The sequence below is a fragment of the Rhineura floridana genome, chromosome 6 (genome assembly GCF_030035675.1).
Source record: "Rhineura floridana isolate rRhiFlo1 chromosome 6, rRhiFlo1.hap2, whole genome shotgun sequence".
Classification (NCBI taxonomy): domain Eukaryota; kingdom Metazoa; phylum Chordata; class Lepidosauria; order Squamata; family Rhineuridae; genus Rhineura; species Rhineura floridana.
The window spans coordinates 27,758,456-27,776,484 of NC_084485.1; the positions used below are offsets into that span (position 1 = coordinate 27,758,456).

Sequence of the window (18,029 nt, forward strand, 5' to 3'; positions counted from 1 at the left end):
TTATTAAATTGAAACAAAATCTGCATTATAACCAAAAGCCTGATATAGATGCTATATCTGAAATATTGAAAGAACCGAAGCCTTTTAAATTGATACCTTATCCCCATCTGCATCTGTATTGGAATTGTTTTTTAGGATATTTTTAAAGATGTTTTAAGATGTTTTTAAGATGTTTTGTTTTTAAGATTTTTTTTGTATTTTATCACTTGTCATTTGCCTCCCTGGGCTCCTTTAAATTTTAAATTTAAAAATAAATATATAATAAGATAACTTATAGTTTAATAAAACTTTCCACTCATTGTCACAAATAATACTATCTTTAATATTTTCTTTTGGTTTTCCTGCAATAAGGAATGAAAAGTAGCCTCAAAACGTACTTAACTTGCAGCTCCACCAAATCATGGATGTGTTGTTGCCGATTAAAAGTGGCCCTTGCCAATTAATCAACTGAACTTTAATTGCTTCATCTACTGATTAAACTGATCTTAGCTTGCAGCCTGAGTTACGTTGTATTTAAAAAACTGGAATCCACATGGCATAGCTCAGCCCACTGACAATCCTGGCTTCTGAATTTATGCGGGCTCTATGACTAATTACACCAGCAATCACACCAAGTGCGATATTGGCCCTGTTACATCAGTGTGCCGCCTGTTAGTCTGTTGCAGTTGAAGCTCAACCCATCCATGCAGTGCATCCATGCATACAGATTTAGATAAGCGTGCTGCTGATCATATGCTGAAGTTTAGGATGTGCTATTGTGCTTAAACCTTGAACTTTCAGAAGGCTGGTGTGGATGTCAGATCTTGAAATTTCTGGTCAGCTATGGGGAAAATTAGCCCAAAGAAATTACAAAACTATTGATTTAAAGCGATTCTGCACAGTTTTAACTACCTGTATCCAGTCATGTGTGCTCTCCAGATATCTTTGTCAAAGTTGCAGCTCGAATCAGTGTGGTTGCTTTGATAGTGCTTCCTTGTGTCTGGGCAGCACCAGTGATGAGCTGTTTGGCATTATGGAGGACCACTGGAGATATTTGCTGAATTACCTCTACATGTTTCAGTTAATACATGTTAACTGAGAGCATTATGGTAGCAAAGAGAAGTGCAAAAACAATCACAAGTGGACACAACATGCAGAAGTGGATTGTCTGACAGTCTAGGCATGTGCAGTTTCAGCAGGCATTTTCAGTGCCCTGTAACATGCTGGAACACAGGTAAAGGCAGCTTCAGGACTGTAAATAAGGACCATAGCTCAGTTGGTAGAGCATCTGCTTTGCATGCCAAAGGCCCCAGGTACAATCCCCAGCACCTCCAAGTAGGGCTGCGAATGCCCCGCCTTGAAACCATGGAGAGCTACTGCCAGTCAGTGTAGATGTAGACAATGCTGAGACAGACTTTGTCTCAGTCTGACTTGTTATATGGCAGCTTCCTCTGTTCCTAATCTTAAGCACAGTTGTTGGGAAGTAAGACCCATTGCATTCTGTGGGACTTTCTTCCAAGTAAACATACTGAGAATTGTGCTAGAAAACATTCCTGCTTTTAAAACAGCTTCACATTATTGTCAGGGCACTCAGTGCAAGGTCATTCACATCTGTGAGGGAGAGAAGATGATGTTGCCATCCTTTTCATGTATTCATAGTCAACCACTCTGCTCCTGGTCCAGTCATCCCTTCACACTTGCCCTTTTGCACATACCGCAAAGGTAATTTTCCCCATTCATGTCAAGAGGGGGTAGCTCTGCATATGCTTAGAGATGTGTGCATGCATTGAGCTGTCCTCTCCATTGAAGTGAATGGGGAATTCATTGTGGACATGGAGCTCTATCTATATCAGTGAAAAATAGCTGAAATGGAAGGGGAATATGAGTTCAATTCTGCTGATAGCTACAGGAGCTTCAATGCCAATTTAAAATGGATGCCTCCCATGGAAAAGGCACTTGATGGTGCTCCATGTGGCTTCAGTAACATTTAAATTATTGTTGCCCTGTGCACTGGCTAAAGCAACAGCTATACACCAACAATATATGGCTCAGGCAGTTACACTGGTATAAAGGCAGTCCAACATAGGGGCTGGCACACTGTTGCATTCCCCACTTTCAGCAGTGCTTGTGCAGGAGTGCTGATGCACAGGTGGAGCGCTCTGTTATTGGCAAGGACTTTTCAGAGCTACTGCACACATGAAGTGTGTGTAGGAGCTCTGAAAAGTGGTGTGTTGATTCAGCACTGAATGCTTTTGATTTCAGGGACTTCCGGGCTTAGGACTAGTTCTCCCTGAGGCAATATACCCATATCTGGACTGTACCACTTCAAATTATAGGTGGAGGCTCTCTCTGTCACGTGACAGATTCACATGTCAGGATGAAGGCTAGGCTAGTGCCCTTCTCCCTGGTATCTAGTTTTCTCTGTTCATTGATTATTATTTTTTGGGACAGGGAGTGGGTGGGAGGAACATTCAGTTGTATCAATTTACATCTGCAGTCTGAAGAGGTACAGCTCAGATATAAGTGAGACCTAAGATATGCATACCTACATGCTGAATTGCATCTTGTGGGCACAATCAGAGGAAATTTAGGTATGACTGCAACACACTGAAATAAATGGGATTTGATTCCCATTACCTTCCATGGAAGCATGTAGCACAACTCTGAATTGAGCTTTATCTATCCCCAGAAGCACTTGCCTCAGTATGCTTAATAAGGTTAATTTAATTTTGTTTTTAATCCAATAAGAGTTTTCCTTGCTCATCTTTTAAATGTTAAGACTACCCACGCATTTCCCCCCTAAAACAAACACACACACACACTTTTTTCTTTTTCATATTTGACTGCCACAGAGCTTTCTAACAGGAAAAATGTCACATTTCCAAACAGGTTGATTTCATTAAATAAAAGGAAATGTCTCTACAATGCATGGCTTTTTTCGTCTTCTGTACTTAACTGTGCGAACAAATGTGTTGATAAATAAACCAGCCCACAGCTTCGCTCTGCTTGTTTACAGAAAGGAAATGACCCTCCACTCCCTCATTAGTGTTGGTGCCCACCTCTTCTTACCTAACTGCTATTTTTAGCTCTCAAGAGGCTGAAAAATTTCCATTGAAGATCTGCTCTTCTCATTTCCTGGGTAGAGAAAACAGGAAGCCTTTAAAAAAAACAGCACCAGCCTTTGAGTTGGTTTCTCATGAAACTAGTCAGCCACTCTGATTGAAGGTCTGTGAGAGAAACAGGGTGTCTCCTAGCAACTCTCAGCACCCTTCACTAACTACACTTCCCAGGATTCTTTGAGAGAAGCCATGATTGGCTTTGAGCCATGGCTTTGAGAGAAGCCATGATAAATTATTTTAAATTGTTTTTAAAAGATGTGTTTTTAAATTTGTATATTTGTGTTTAATGGTTTTAGTTATTGTAAACCGCCCAGAGAGCTTCGGCTATGGGGCGGTATATAAATACACTAAATAAATAGATAAATAAATAATGAGTGTCCAAAGTGTAATAGAGACCTGGTGTGGATGTGGCCAGGGACAGCTTTGTTTTAAATTTGGGTGTGAGGTAGGGTTGCCAGGTTCAGGTCCTGAGACTGATCCTGTATCTTTAGGAGAAGAGAAAGTCAGCCAAGTGCAGGTGTTCTTGCAACATTGTAATGGGAAAAACCACAAGGTAGAACTCTGCCTTCCCCCTGCCCAACTGACTGTGAAAGATACAGAAGACATCTTGGTTGCCAGACCCAGCCTGGTCAGTTTTACCTATCCTAATCATGATTGCATAGGAGTAAATCCGATTCAACTCAATAATCATACAAATGATCAGACCTGCCTTTTCCCTCCTTCCCCTCTCCTCACCCTGCCTCCTCCCCTCCCCTCTTCCTTCTTCTGCCTCCCCTGCCCACTCCAGCCCTCCGTCCCTCCCCCCCCCGGTCAGTTTTACCTATCCTAAGCATGATTGCACGGGAGTAAATCCCACTGAATTCAATAAACATGCAAATGACCGCATCTGTCCTTCTTCTCCCCTCCCCCTCCTGCCTGCTCCCATCCTCGTCCTCCCCTCTGCCTTTCCACCCCTCCCTCCTCCCCCTCCTCCCTTTCCCATCCCCCGTGGTCAGTTTCACCTGTCCTAAGCATGATTGCCATGTGTGTGTGTAAATCCCACTTAACTCAATAAGCATGCAAATGATCAATCCATTCTCAGCAAACTTGCGTAGGATCCCATTTCTTATCTCCCAGATTAAAAAAGCAAGGAAATTCACTAATACGCAAAAAACCTTGTGGTTTAAGAATGTACCTATAGCCCACAGAGATTTCTACCAAACTTTAAAAAGCAGGGAAATTGGGCAGCTATAGTGAATGCACCAGGGGAGCAGGAAACCTGAACTCCTCTCTGAGATATTGGACTGCCCTACAAAGTTGTCAAAATGCAAACACAATTTGGGTTGGTCTTTCACAGTCCAATCCACTTGCTGTGTAGCTTGGAAGAATTTGGTAACATGTTCCTCTGAGCATATGGTGAGTGGTGGCAACACCTGTAATCAGCCCAAATAATAGAAAAAAGACATGTCCTGTGCTGATCTTGTTTTAGCCGGGAGGAAGCAACATTATTAAGACAGTTGATATAGTTGAGATGGTCACTTTAAATATATCTGATTTACTTTGCAATTTTAGTGAAGTTTCCTATAGGAAATCATTTTCTTTTGCTTTTGTTTCTATGAATATGTGAAGTACAGCAACACTTTGCAAAATTTATACTAAAAAAACTCCAAACATAATTGTGGAATAATGGCACTGACTTCTGCAGAATAGTCTCCAGTGGACCTCAGAAGTGTCTCAATTTGCACAAGATAAAACAGTGGGAGGTGAAATACATTCTAGCAAAATTCTAGCTGTGCTCTATGTTTTTAATTGATCATGAACACCTTGCCTTAAATAAAGTAGTTTAAACATAGCAGGCTGAATACATGCATCCTCTTTTTTCCAACAGCTAGAGTCATTGCTGAAGGAGCAACATATTGGAATCAGTCTGATTTACATCAAACTGCAGTTTCAGATTCAACTGTTAATGCACCCAAAATAGAAATAGAACATAACCTCCAATATAAAACACAAAAGGCTGTCTTCACCATCACATGACAATGACCAATAAAAAGGCTTCGAAATTAATAAAAATACATTTGACACAGATTTCTAGGATGAATAAGGAGGGGGAAATTTTTCTGGTTTAGATTCTCTGTAGAAACATTAGTAACACAGGAAAGAATCAAAGTAAGAAGAACACCAACAAACATATAAAAATATAATTCTCCATCTTTGGAGATGGCAGGTGTTGCCACCACTCACCACATGCTCAGAGGCACATGTTACCAAATTCTTCCAAGCTACACAGCAAGTGGATTGGACTGTGAAAGACCAGCCCAAATTGTGTTTGCATTTTGACAACTTTGTAGGGCAGTCCAATATCTCAGAGAGGAGTTCAGGTCTCCTGCTCCCCTGGTGCATTCACTATAGCTGCCCAATTTCCCTGCTTTTTAAAGTTTGGTAGAAATTTCTGTGGGCTATAGGTGCATTCCTAAACCGCAAAGTTTTTTTGCGTATTAGTGAATATAAATATGTAGTTCCTGACTGCATGCATATTAAGTCCTGAGTGGGAATGTAAGGTGTGATGTAGTCCAAATGTGATAAAATACACTAATAGTGCTTGCAACACAATCTTATGTGTGTTTATGCAAAAGTTGCAGGGAGTCCATCAGGAGCAAGTGTGTATAAAACTGCAACAGCCATAGGCACATTGATTCACACTTGTTCATAATGAAAAATCGTGCCATGTTTTGGAGTTAATGGATCTTTTAATTGCAATTTTTGCAATTTCCCCACACAGACACATTTCCAGGCTTGGATGTAATTTGAAAAAGTGCACCATTGTCTTAAACCAGTGTTTTTCAGCCTGTTGTTCTTGAGGAATCTCTCTTAACGTATTATGATATCCTGTGAAATATCCTGGCCCCCTCTCATTACCCTTCCCCCCACCAGGCTCTAAGAATGTAAGGGGAGGCACTCTCAGCTCCCAAGTTATAGAAGATCCCGCCTTCGGGCTTCTTTGGTCCTGACCTCACTGTGCTTTTGACATTCTGCAAGTTCTTTTTCATTAGGCTGGCTCTGAGTGGTACATATTTGATTATGAGTCTAACTATATATGATGTTAAACTCATGTTTGAATCACATGTTTGGGAATCGCATACTCTGTCTTTTAAAAAAAAACCTAGCAGCATGTACTGCGGGCAATCTGGATCAAGCCTGCACATGGGGGGCATTAATCCTTTCCTTATACTTTTTCACTGAAAATCCTTCCCTAAAGCTGTCATTTGTTTCTGAATTCTTCTATTTTTTAGTTAGAGATATACTTGTTTTGACATTTTTGTTTCGTCCTATTACGTAGACTTTAATGTGTGGTTTTTACTATGAGCTTTATGGTGAATGTGTGTGAATACCAGTGACCATGCACATTCACATGAAGGCATGGAGAATATGTACTAGTTGAAAGAACTGACATGGGATTTGGTACATTGCCCAGTCTTTATGAGAAATCATCCAAATATGCCAGAGAATGCAAATTGATTAGAGATCTTTTGCACATTGCCTGGGCAGTATGCATAACCGCCCCCCAAGTGGAGAACACATAATTGACCAACTAATGTTCATATTACCTGATTGATATTATTATTATTATTATTATTTGATATATATCCCACCCTTCCTCCCAGCAGGAGCCCATTTGATAATGGCCACTTGTTCATATTAAGTAACATTACTTGGAGACTTTACATATTGACCAGGCAATGTGCAAAATCCCCTGTTTTTGTTCACAGTTTGATGAAATAAAATAACTTTTTACAGCAATCTTATGTTTTGGAATCGAAGGACTACTTCAGTTCTGACAATCTGTTAGTTCTCATCTTTTTTTTAAAAAAAATATGTGTTAAGGCTGCAAAGATAGGCTTGCCAGCCTGTGAGTAATATCTTGTGGAATTTCTCAAGCCAGAAGGGAACCTAGCACAATTTTCAGTGGTGGTCTTTTGGGATGCATAGATGTCACTGCTGTATAGAGCTCCTGCATCATATACTTGTACAGATTTAGCTCAGAGTATAGGTTAAAGACTAGGGTAAAAATGAGAAGTGATGACATTATGCTGCAAATCATTTTAGATGTGATCAGCAGCTCTGGGATCTGGCTTGGATCAGTGCAAACTCCTCAGCATCCCTGTCAGAGCCAACATCCTGGGCTTTGTTTGGGTGCCGGGTCTTGGCAGTTGATATTTTTCCGTTAATGTTCATCAGGGCCAGCTGAACACATTTTGCTGCCTGAGGCCAAGATGCAAATAGAGCCCCTCTCCCAAGTCATGTTACATAGTACCCAAGGTACAAGTGTCTGCCTTTCCTCCTCCCTGGCATTAAAAAAATATAACCATAATAAATTAAATAACTAACAATTTTTTGCTCTGTCATGATACCCCAAACCAGCTGCCTGACATGGCTGCTTCACACTTCCTAATGGGAAGGGGATGCAGTGTTGCACCAGCGTAAAGGCAATCCTTGATCACATTGACATGGGAGCAGGGCTAGCTTGAGAATTTTCCAACTCCACTATAAAGTAAGCTCATTGAAATGAATGGCAGCTACACAGTAATGCAGGGGAAATGCATTCTGTAGGTCAGATCTGCCGCCTCTGATTCTGCCACCCTTCATAGCATCTAGAATGTGTTGCCTGCAGTGGCTGCCTCTGTGCAGAAGGGCACTTAGTGAATCTAGTCCTGTTGCGTCCCCTATGGTTTGGTGCCAACTATGGTTAGTGAATATGCTGCAGTAGATGTGAAAGCAGCAGACATAGTTGATTGCGAAACCTGAAAGAGAAGAAGGACATCACAAGCGTTGCATGCACTTGAAACACACCCCATATCAACTAACAGTGTACTTCCTAAATATGGTTAGGTAATAGAACAGATTACATCTGCAATAAACTTATATTTATATAAGATGCAGGGAGAATGCATTATTATATTACATTACTATTTTATATCTCTCCTTTCCGTCACGTAGCTCAGAACAGTGTATAAGCAGGAGTGGAAAAGCGTTTTCCTCCATGAGCAACTTTCCAGGGAATGCATGTCAGTTGAGGGGGGTACCAAAGCCAAAAGTGGGTGGGATCAGAAGCAAAAGTGGGTGAAAACAACAGATGTGACTCTGCGTTTGTACAGTAGACAACATTCTGGCCATGTCAAAGCCAGCGGCATCTACACACACACACACACACTCACAATCTCCATTCCCCATCCAGCCAAACAAAAGACATCACAGTTGAAGGGCATATCTATCCAGGTAAAAGCACTCAAGGAGGACACAGAGCAGGGACGTGGCCTGGGAAGACTCTCATGGTCTACATAGAGAGGCCTTGAATGAGCTTCCCCACCCTCGGTATGCAAGGTTCTATACAGAGAGAGAGAGAGAGAGAGAGAGAGAGAGAGAGAGAGAGAGACTGTGCCAAGGTCACCCAGTAAGCTTCATGACAGTGTGGGGATTTGAACCCAGGTCTTTTCTAATCTTAATACTTAGCCGCTACATCACACTGGCTTTCTGCCTTGCCTTTAATAGCAAATCACACTTGTGAATTCATTTTGGGTTCCCTTTAATCTCCTGCACTGTAAAAACTTTTTTTTCTCCTTCCTCTTTTCCTTCACAGTTAACGAAATTATCAGGAAAGAGTTTTCTGGACTCCCTGCCAGAAGTCAGACATAGAAGAAGAGGTTTGCGAGAAAACTTTTACTGAATGCTTCCGTACCTGACCTCTTAGATTCTTCTCCTGCCCCATCAGCCTCCTGCTTCCTTAACTGATCATCTCAAGGCACCGGTTCAACACCAGGAACAATGCACTGGCATCAAACTGACAGCTTTGACTAAGCAACTCGGCACCTCTTGCTGTAAACATCAAAAAGAACACTCTTCCTTTTGTCCAAAGATCATGTTGTTCTCATGTAACAACCCGTGCGCCTGACACAACCTATTAATGTGACTACAGACACACACACACATTCAGTGGAAAGAGATCTTCAACAGGAAAAAAAGAAAGCATCAATACAGAAACCTGCGATGAAGTAAAATAGAATTATATATGTGCTGTGAACGATGGATGAATTCCAAAGTTGCCCACTCAGCAGAAAATAATGTGTTAAGTTTCTAGAATGATGAGATTGGGGGTTGGGGTAGAAATTAATGGTCAGAACCTTTGATAAGATATTGCATGGGCAATGAGCCAGAAAATCATAGATGAACAGATCTATGCTTGTAAACATGTTTTTTGTTCTTTTCTAAACTGGGATGAGCGGCACCACTCTGCACAATATCATAGGAGTTTCAAAAGCAACTTGCTGTGTAGGGCAGGAGGGCTACTGTAATGGAAAAGTGAGGAAAGCCACCCTGTGGACACAATTGCTTGTGAAGCTGTAAAGCAGCTCTCTGGATTGTGGGTTTACTATACTCTTGCTGTGATTGTGGGATGCACTGAAGCCATATTTTTGCTCCTTTGGGCTAGAAAAGGTACAAATTTAAGGCACAATGCAGCCAAAAAGTAAGGGTTTTTAAGGTCTGTGGATTTCATGAAAGAGATTTAAACATGTGCTTAAAACTTGTTTTGAAATCAATGGGACTTAAAATGGTTAACTTTAGCTGGACCATGCTTTCATTTTTTAAAATTAATTTATCAGATGCCATATGGCTAATGCAAAATGATTGAAATTGAGATTTATGTTAGGTTCCCTCCCAGCCCTACAAATAACAGAAATGTTTAAAATAATGTCACCTTGAATTGGAAATTGCTCCTATATTTTGTTTGTGGAACGTTAGCAAATACATTACATCTTAAGGTTCATGGTAAGAATCACAAGAGCAGGCAACTCTAAAACTTGCCATGCTTTCAAGTTTTCATTTCCAAGGAAATGTGGGTTACTGAATAGCTGAAGCTGTTGTTGTGCTACCCAGTTACCTGGTAGTAAGCCTATTGAACTCAGTCGGGACTTATTTCTGAGTAGCCATGTGTAGGATTGTGCTTTCAATTATTTAAATGAAGTATGGTTTCTTGCCTTGGTCCTCATTACAATCATTATCAAAATGCCCAGAAAGCTCAAGGATGCTGCTTAATGATGTTGTAACAGGAGTGTTTTTTCCCCTGTGAAGAATTTTTTAATTTCCTTTCTAGGATGATTAACATGTTCTCAGTGCGGAGATATGGTTTCTCTAATAGTTTTGTTGCATGAGAAACCACCGCACCTTTGGACTCCCAACCTAGTTGTGGTAGGTTAGCCAACCACCTTTCTTGCCCCCCCTTGCTGTACTGCAGAATTGGGAACTGTGAGTCAGTCTGCACATTTGGGTAAAGCACTTGGTACAAAATTCTTGGAACAGCACCGTTTCAGACTGTAGATGGGGTGGGGTTGCATGCTTGAATATTTCTCCATAACATTTCCTTGCCCATGGAAAAGAATCATGTAAGGAAGCTGATTCTACAAAAGCCTTCAACCTAACATGCCAGCTTTCCGCAGTTGTTGTATTTTTTAAAAATGGGGGAGCATTTAAACATGCAGTCCCTTATCTACGATCCCATGAACTCTGTACCACATGACTTATAAGCATGTGCAGATGGACTTAAGCACATTCCTTCAAATAGAGTGCACAAAGAATTAATACACCTATTGCTAAATTGCTGGCTAACAATATTCCCTCTCTCTGCCCTGCAACCAGTCTGGAACAGAAGAGGAGGATGTCTTGTGTCCTGTGTTGTATCATCCGGGCACTCCAAAACTATAAGCAGCAGCAGCAGTTCCTACAGCACTGAGCTATAACAACAACTTCCCATTGCTGCCCCTCTTTATTAATAGAGGAGTTATGCTGGCATAGCTCCCTGCCAGATGATCAAGTTAAAAGTTACCAAGTCCACACGATGTTACCTGAGAGTTAGACTGCCCATCCAAGATTTTGCATTTCACCCAATTTATGATAAAGTGAGGCAGCAGAAACAGTTACTGCGTTTGTTTTTCTCTCTGTTACATTACTGCTTCCATTTAGAAGCTGTAATGAATTAAAGCTGATCTTGATTAGCAAGGCACACTCTTATACCAAACGTAGCAGGGGGGAATAATTCTAAAGAGCCTACTTTAAGTAAGAAGGAAAAGAGAAGCAACCACTCTCCACCCCCCAAGATAAAGTATTTCACCTGTTTTTTAAAAAGCCACACTGACAACTCAGTCTGACTCAAATGTCTGAGATGGATCTGAGTTTTATTCAGAGATCAGAGTAGATGCATTAAAAGTAATAGTTCTAAGTTACTCATGCCTAGTGAGTTTAATAGGTCTACTTTTAGTAAGGCTAATATTGGATACAACCCTCTGTCAATCGTTGCATCCACTAAGCAAAATTTCTGATACGTATACATCATTAGAATATGTCATGCCAGTAACTATGAGTCACAGTTGAAAATTAATGTGGACATTAGATCTCTGTAGTTGTAGCCTCCTGCCCTCTTAGTTGCAATCACTGTTTTTCTTGCACTGTAAAAGAAAGTTATGCATGGGAAGCTAACATATAAGGATTGTTCACAGGTTACATTTAGCAAGTGTACAATCTGTGTTTGTGTGTACACACATAGATGACCTGTACATTCATGCAGTTATTCACATATAGCATCCAACAATTGTGCAGTGTTACCTGCGTACACAATAGTTGAGGTGTACAAATTAATAAGTGTATACTCTTTCATACCAACACTTGTGCATGTGTAGACACAGCTAGTGCATGTGTTTAATGTAATGTGTGAACAAGTCTGTAGTTTCATAAGGCAGGATATAACAGCTAATAATAACATTACAGGATAACAAAACAGTTTTGCTATCATGATATCAACAACTTTTAAGAGTTATTGCAAAAAATTACCGAAGTGAATGACCTGCCATAGAAGACAGAGTCAGCAGAAGCTTCTGCCCCCCTGCTAGTTCATATTTAAATATTACATTGGCAAAGCATTTAGAGCACAAGAAAAGGTTGACATAGTGTCAGAGGAGGCTGCCTCTGCAGGGGTAGCTCAGGAAGTGTAGAAAACTCTTGCCACAACGCAAGCCACATATTTCTTTACACATTGAAAGAAAATTGAAATTTCCATGTAGCAAAGCAATCAGCAATGTATGCTGAGCTGACTGGGAGTTGCTGAGTTGCAACCTAGAGATTTTCACTTTACCTTTAAAACTGTCTAACGTGGGAGACAAAGCAGTCACAATTTCTGCTATTCAGTGACCCCTATCTTTTTTTTGTCCTTACCCCCCACTGCTTGTTGTAAGATGGAGGAGTCCAGTAGCATCTCACAGCATATGAGGTCAGGGAGGATGAAAAGGGGTAGAGCAGGAATGAGCAGCTGCAGATGTAAATGTAAAGGGAGACTGACAACCCCTACTGAAGGGCAGGGCAGATGTTTCTGACATATGAAATGGTTTTCAGTTTCACCCAAATATCCTTTAAAGCCCATTCTCAAGTACAATTCATATTCATTTCAACAACATTTCAACACTTGTCAAGATATCTGGATTTCAGATTATACCTTGTGGTCATTTTCATGCCAACTACCGGACAAAGTAACATACCAGACAAAACATGTTTTGCCCTTTTTTCTTTCTTTCTTTCTGTGGTCACTGTTGTTGTCCTACAGAGAAACATATTTTGTTAAAAAAAAGTATATCTTGGCTAGATACAGATGAGCCAATATAACATGCAATTTTTTTAAAAAAAATGTGATGCAAGTTGGACATGGCTTTAAGCGTCAAAACAACAGTAAACAGAAACCAACCCTTGGGCAGATTTATAGTGCTTTTGGACACTCTTGCTTTATAAGTTGAAAGAAGAACGTGGACTCGTGATGAGGTTTACACAATAGACTAGAGGACATTTTTAAAAGAAAATCTTGCAGTTTATTAAGTAATGGGCATAACATTCAAAATAAAGCAAAACTAAGCAGGATTTTGGCACAGTTCCCATCACATGGCTGGTCATATTGCATAGCTGAATAGGACTTCTGGATTGTGGATAAAAGACTTTAAAAGTCTATTTGAATTAAAATTGCTTATTGAAAATGGTGCCTTGAACTTGCATTTCCATTCAAGAGCTAGGTAGCAGGGTAACATAAATCTCTCTGTGTGTGTTTGCTGAAGTCATTATTATTATCAGAATTCATTACCCTCCCTTCACCCAAAGATCCCAGAGTGGGAACAATTTAGAAACATATAATTAAAAACAGTTCAAAACAATCCAAACAACATCACAGAAAAAAGGGTGAATTCTAAAAATATACATCTCAGGTGTCAAAGGCCATGGTAAAGAGGTACGTCTTCAGCATTTGCCAAAAGTTGCCAGACGCATCTTGTTTGGGAGGGAGTTCCACAGCTTAGGGGCTGGTTATACCATAGGCTAGCAATACCATAGGCTATTTTGGAATGCAGTGGTGCAGTCCTGCTTTCTCCCTTCCTACCATAAACACTGCAGTGCATCCTTGTATCTTTACTGATGTCAGTCACATTATGATATCTCTCATTAATCCAGAGGTGGGTCTGCTTTATTGCCATATCATGGACATCCTGTATTATAATGTCAATGGCAAAGGCATTCCAGGGTAAGTCACAGATACAGAGGTTGAACACTTGGTGATGTACCAGTCAGGTATCACCACAAACTTTAAAGAGTACGGAAACATGAAAAGCAGTAATTTTGCATTTATTACCAAGTTCCATGGGAATAAAGCCACAACAGGTTATTGAGGAAGGATCCATTTGCTTCATTCAGTACTTCTTTGCAACCTCCAAAGAAATAAACAGAAGTTTCTTAGATACAATGCTAAGTCTATTAACATTCTCCTTACCCATTGGGTTATAGTTTCATATAATATATGTAGTGTATAGGCTACATGTTACAAAAATAATTTTTGCTATATGAAGGCAAGCTGTCCTGTATCTGCTTTTGAACATTTTGCAAGCAATTGTTTGCTAATAATAAAGCTTTAAAAAGGTAAAGGTGTCCCCGCACTTATAGTGCGAGTCGTTTCCGACTCTTAGGGTGACGTCTTGCGACTTTTACTAGGCAGACTATATATATGGGGTAGGATTGCCAGTTCCTTCCCCGGCCTTTCTTTACCCCCCGACCACGTTACCGCCGCTTACCACTCTGTGCCACGGAGGATCTTACATAATAAAGCTTAACTAGGTCTATATTTCTGAGGCAAGGGGGGCATTTTAGAAGCAGTTGTATAGATCTCTCTTTAAAAAATAAGTGGATGCATTAAGGTAGCATAAATAATTTTGAAAGCTTCCACATACTAAATTATTTATTTTGGTTTTGCAATAGTTTTACAGAATTATTGTTTGTAATGTTGATGGAAGCCTTTGGGGTGGACGGGGAGGGGGTTCTAAAGTAACATCAGGTTCACCTTGGACAAGTGAATTGCCTTGTGTGAGTAATTTGTTCTCCGTTTCTCTGGAAGACAGCCATAGTTGCATATGAGGAAATTCTGTCTTTCCTCAGTTATCTGAATGTTTCACTACAGTGCTTTCCTGCCATTGTACCAAAAGTCCTCACAAGGCATTGTCTGTAGGGTGAACAAGTGTAATGCATTTTCCATCAACGTTATGCTGCACTAAAGTATAAGCAACGTATTGTAACTCAAAGATCATATTAGGAGTTTTTTGCCTGCAGATTGTAGGATGAGTTCCTATAAACTTTTGCACCAAATGGATAATATAGAGAAAATAAAGCCATCCATTTTAATGTCTAAACAGTCAGAGGGTATTTGCAGAGACAACAGATGTTAGGAAGAGTGTTTCGTCATTGTTAAATGCATTTTGGAAGTATAGAATGCCAAAGGAGAAACTGCATGGGAAGATAATTTGTCATTAAATGAACATATTTTAGTTACAAACTATCTTCTCCCCCTTTTGCTTCTCTTCTGTTTTTATCTGTGAGACTGAACAAAATTTAAGGTTACCAAAATTTCATTGGCTGAGTTGAAAGTGTCTGTTAGATGTTAGCGGTAGAAAGGATGTGGAATAGTTACGGTTTTTTGCACTCAATTAATACTGCCTGTGGGCACAATCCAGCCAAAGTGAAGCACTTTTCTCTTTATTAGATAGTCGTTTCATGTAATATTATGTCAAATAAACTACAAAAACCCAATGATTTCAGAGAGAGAGCGTTAAGTGCATGCTTAGCCCATCAATCAGAATCAGCGGTGCTTGATGCTTACTCTTGGCTTGATTGTGTCCCATGTACATATGTGTCTTTTCTATCTTGAAATACACCATGTTCTAAAATATAGAATATTTTCAAGGATAGCACTAGGTTAGTATATTTTTAAAATGCTGCTTCTTGATGATATATCTCAAGTTCTTGAAATTAGCTAGCACAATGTATGTTTTCTAAAAATATATATATATTGTACTATAAGATCTTTTTAAAGAAGAAAATGTCTACTATGCATTTTAACTGCCACAAATAATGCAACACGTCCATACTGGTATTTATAAATAGCCAGTTTGCATTTTCCAGCTGCAGCTTTAAACAAATGCTCTTACTTGGAATCAAGCACTGTTGAAATCAATGAGCTTACTGGCTGGGGCTGATGGGAGTTGTAGTCCAAAGCACCTGGAGGGCACCAGGTTGGAGAAGGCTGCTTTAGTGGCTGTCTGGTATGACCCATATTTATCATCCTGTAACATTGGATGCTCACTGACATCTTAAATACAACTTAAAGAACAATTTGCTCCAATAAATATTTCAGTTGAAAGGGTCTTGCTTTTTCCTCACATGCATACCGCTGAATAACAAATGCAAATGACAGTTATCTGCTTTGTTGATGAATAAATAATCTGTCATAGCCAGTTATAAGGTCTGCTTCTGTGTAATGAATGTAACAATTAAACAGCAACATCTCTAGCATTGCACAAAGTGTCAAATGAAGGTGCTATACAGTTGTACAATCTCATATAGGCCAAAATGGATTGGGTATACTGTCACTATGCCAAATATGTCTAACAAGGTTCTTGTTTGTGACTGAAAATGTTGACAATCCTGGCTTTCATAGGCAAAAGTTAGTTTCTAGTCCTCATGGATACAGAGATGAATGTCTGTAAATGTGACAAAATGTTTAAATGATGAGAAAGAAGGAAACAAATGACAGGATGCACAAATTCATTTGTTCTTAAAGTCTACATTTTCTAAGATTTTCAAAGTGAGCTCAGGTTCTTAACATGTGAGTGAGGATAAAGACTATCAGAAAAAGTACAATTTAAAATAATAAGCACAATGGGGTGTAATCTGCACTTGTTCCTTTGTTTTCATTTAAATTTAGGTATTTCTGTGTCTGGATTCTGTCAATTATATGCACCAACAGTAGATGGCACCTTTCATGTTCCAGAAAATGATATGCAATTTTTTAAATAATATGCTAATTAGCAATAGCCTTCTAGCGCTTTTACTGAAGAAGTTGTTCATTCCTAATACAGGTTGCTATCAAATGTTAGAAAACAGTTTAGGTGCAGGCTACATCAGATTGAATACCATGACTATTGAATTTAATAGATTTTATTTGCACTATTTTGTGTGTGTTCATCTCAGATGACCCCAAAACTGATCCAGCAAAGCTGGGAGACTTCAGTTAATTACCAAACATCTCCTGGAACTGCCGCTTGAAAATCAAGGTTAACTCCAATTAGTCCCAAGATATAAAGTGTAGCAATCTTGCTTTTGTTCAGTAGTAAAATACAAGACAGTTAATCTTACTTTTGTATATATAAGGGATGTTCTCAGAAGTGGAAATACTGTCCTATCATGGGGTACCAAATAATAACCATTATCAATAAATAAAAGCATCAGATTGAGAGGCCACGTGCCACTGAATGCCAGTTGCAGGGAACAATATTGGGAAAGGGTTATTTCCACCATATGCTGTTTGTTGGCTTCCCAGAAACATCTGGTTGGCCACTGTGGGAAAGAGGATGCTAGACTAGATAGCCCTTTGATAGGATCTGGCTGGGTTTTTCTTAAGTGACACCAAAGATTTTGATTTCCCACATCTGTAAACCAAATGAAAGAGCTGTGCCAATCAGATTGTACATTTGGTTAAAAGATGACTATCTTCCGTTTTCTGCTGGTTGTCAACAACATTTGCAAGCAAGAAATTTAAAAAACTAAGATATGTGTTCAGCATAAATTACGAAAACATTCAGCATGGGGAAGAAACACCCTTTGAATCTCATGGAAATCAATAACATATATTTTGGGGTATTTCCAGGTGCTCCAAGGTAAATATCCAGCCTATATTTGCAAATAGCAATGTACATTATTTACTACAAAAACACGCCTAAAGGGAAAGCAGCTTTTAAATTGCTCTGATATATATATTTTTAAACTAAAATTGCTTGTTTGACATGTTTTACCTTTTTTTAAAAAAATAACTGAATGGGATGTTGTATCTGTTATATTCCCCCATGTAATGTTTTAATCTCCAGTTTAATTGTGATTTTACTTTTTGTAAAATATTTTTATACAGCTTGTATTATTATAGTCTAGCAATAAATCAAGGCAACAACTACTGTATGTGTGTTCTTCTCATGTGCTTGTACTTTTGTGTAATTAGAAGGATGTTGTGAAGGTCTAATGAAAAGGCTCAAGAAGAATGCTGCAGCGGGGCTTTGCAAGGATCTAACTGCTGCTTGTGGGACAGTCAGCCTGAATCAATTAAGTCGTGCTGGCTGGTGCTGATGGAAGTTGTAGTCAAAAAACATATGGATGGCACCTGATTGGCAAAGATAAGCTATTCACATCATGTGAAGCAGAAGCATTTAGGACCCTCCCCAGTCAACGGCTAGTTTTACTGAATGGCAGTAGAGTACTGGAGGTGACAGGCCAAAAGAACCAACCCTGCTTCCTAAAGGGAACTGCTGGCCAATCATGTTGCCTCAAATGCTGCTT

The 18,029-nt window shown here is 39.6% G+C and overlaps 1 protein-coding gene across 6 annotated transcripts in view; it reads left to right on the forward strand.

The window, feature by feature from the left end:
- The window catches only part of NFATC2 (nuclear factor of activated T cells 2), a 205,799-nt gene extending 188,241 nt beyond the window's left edge, over positions 1-17,558 (forward strand). For all 6 annotated transcript variants that reach the window (XM_061631257.1, XM_061631258.1, XM_061631256.1 and 3 more), the window contains one exon: positions 8,716-17,558. In XM_061631257.1, coding sequence (XP_061487241.1) covers positions 8,716-8,771 — 56 coding nt within the window. In that variant the 3' untranslated portion in view covers positions 8,772-17,558. The remainder of the gene's footprint in view (positions 1-8,715) is intronic.
- Positions 17,559-18,029: the final 471 nt, after the last annotated feature.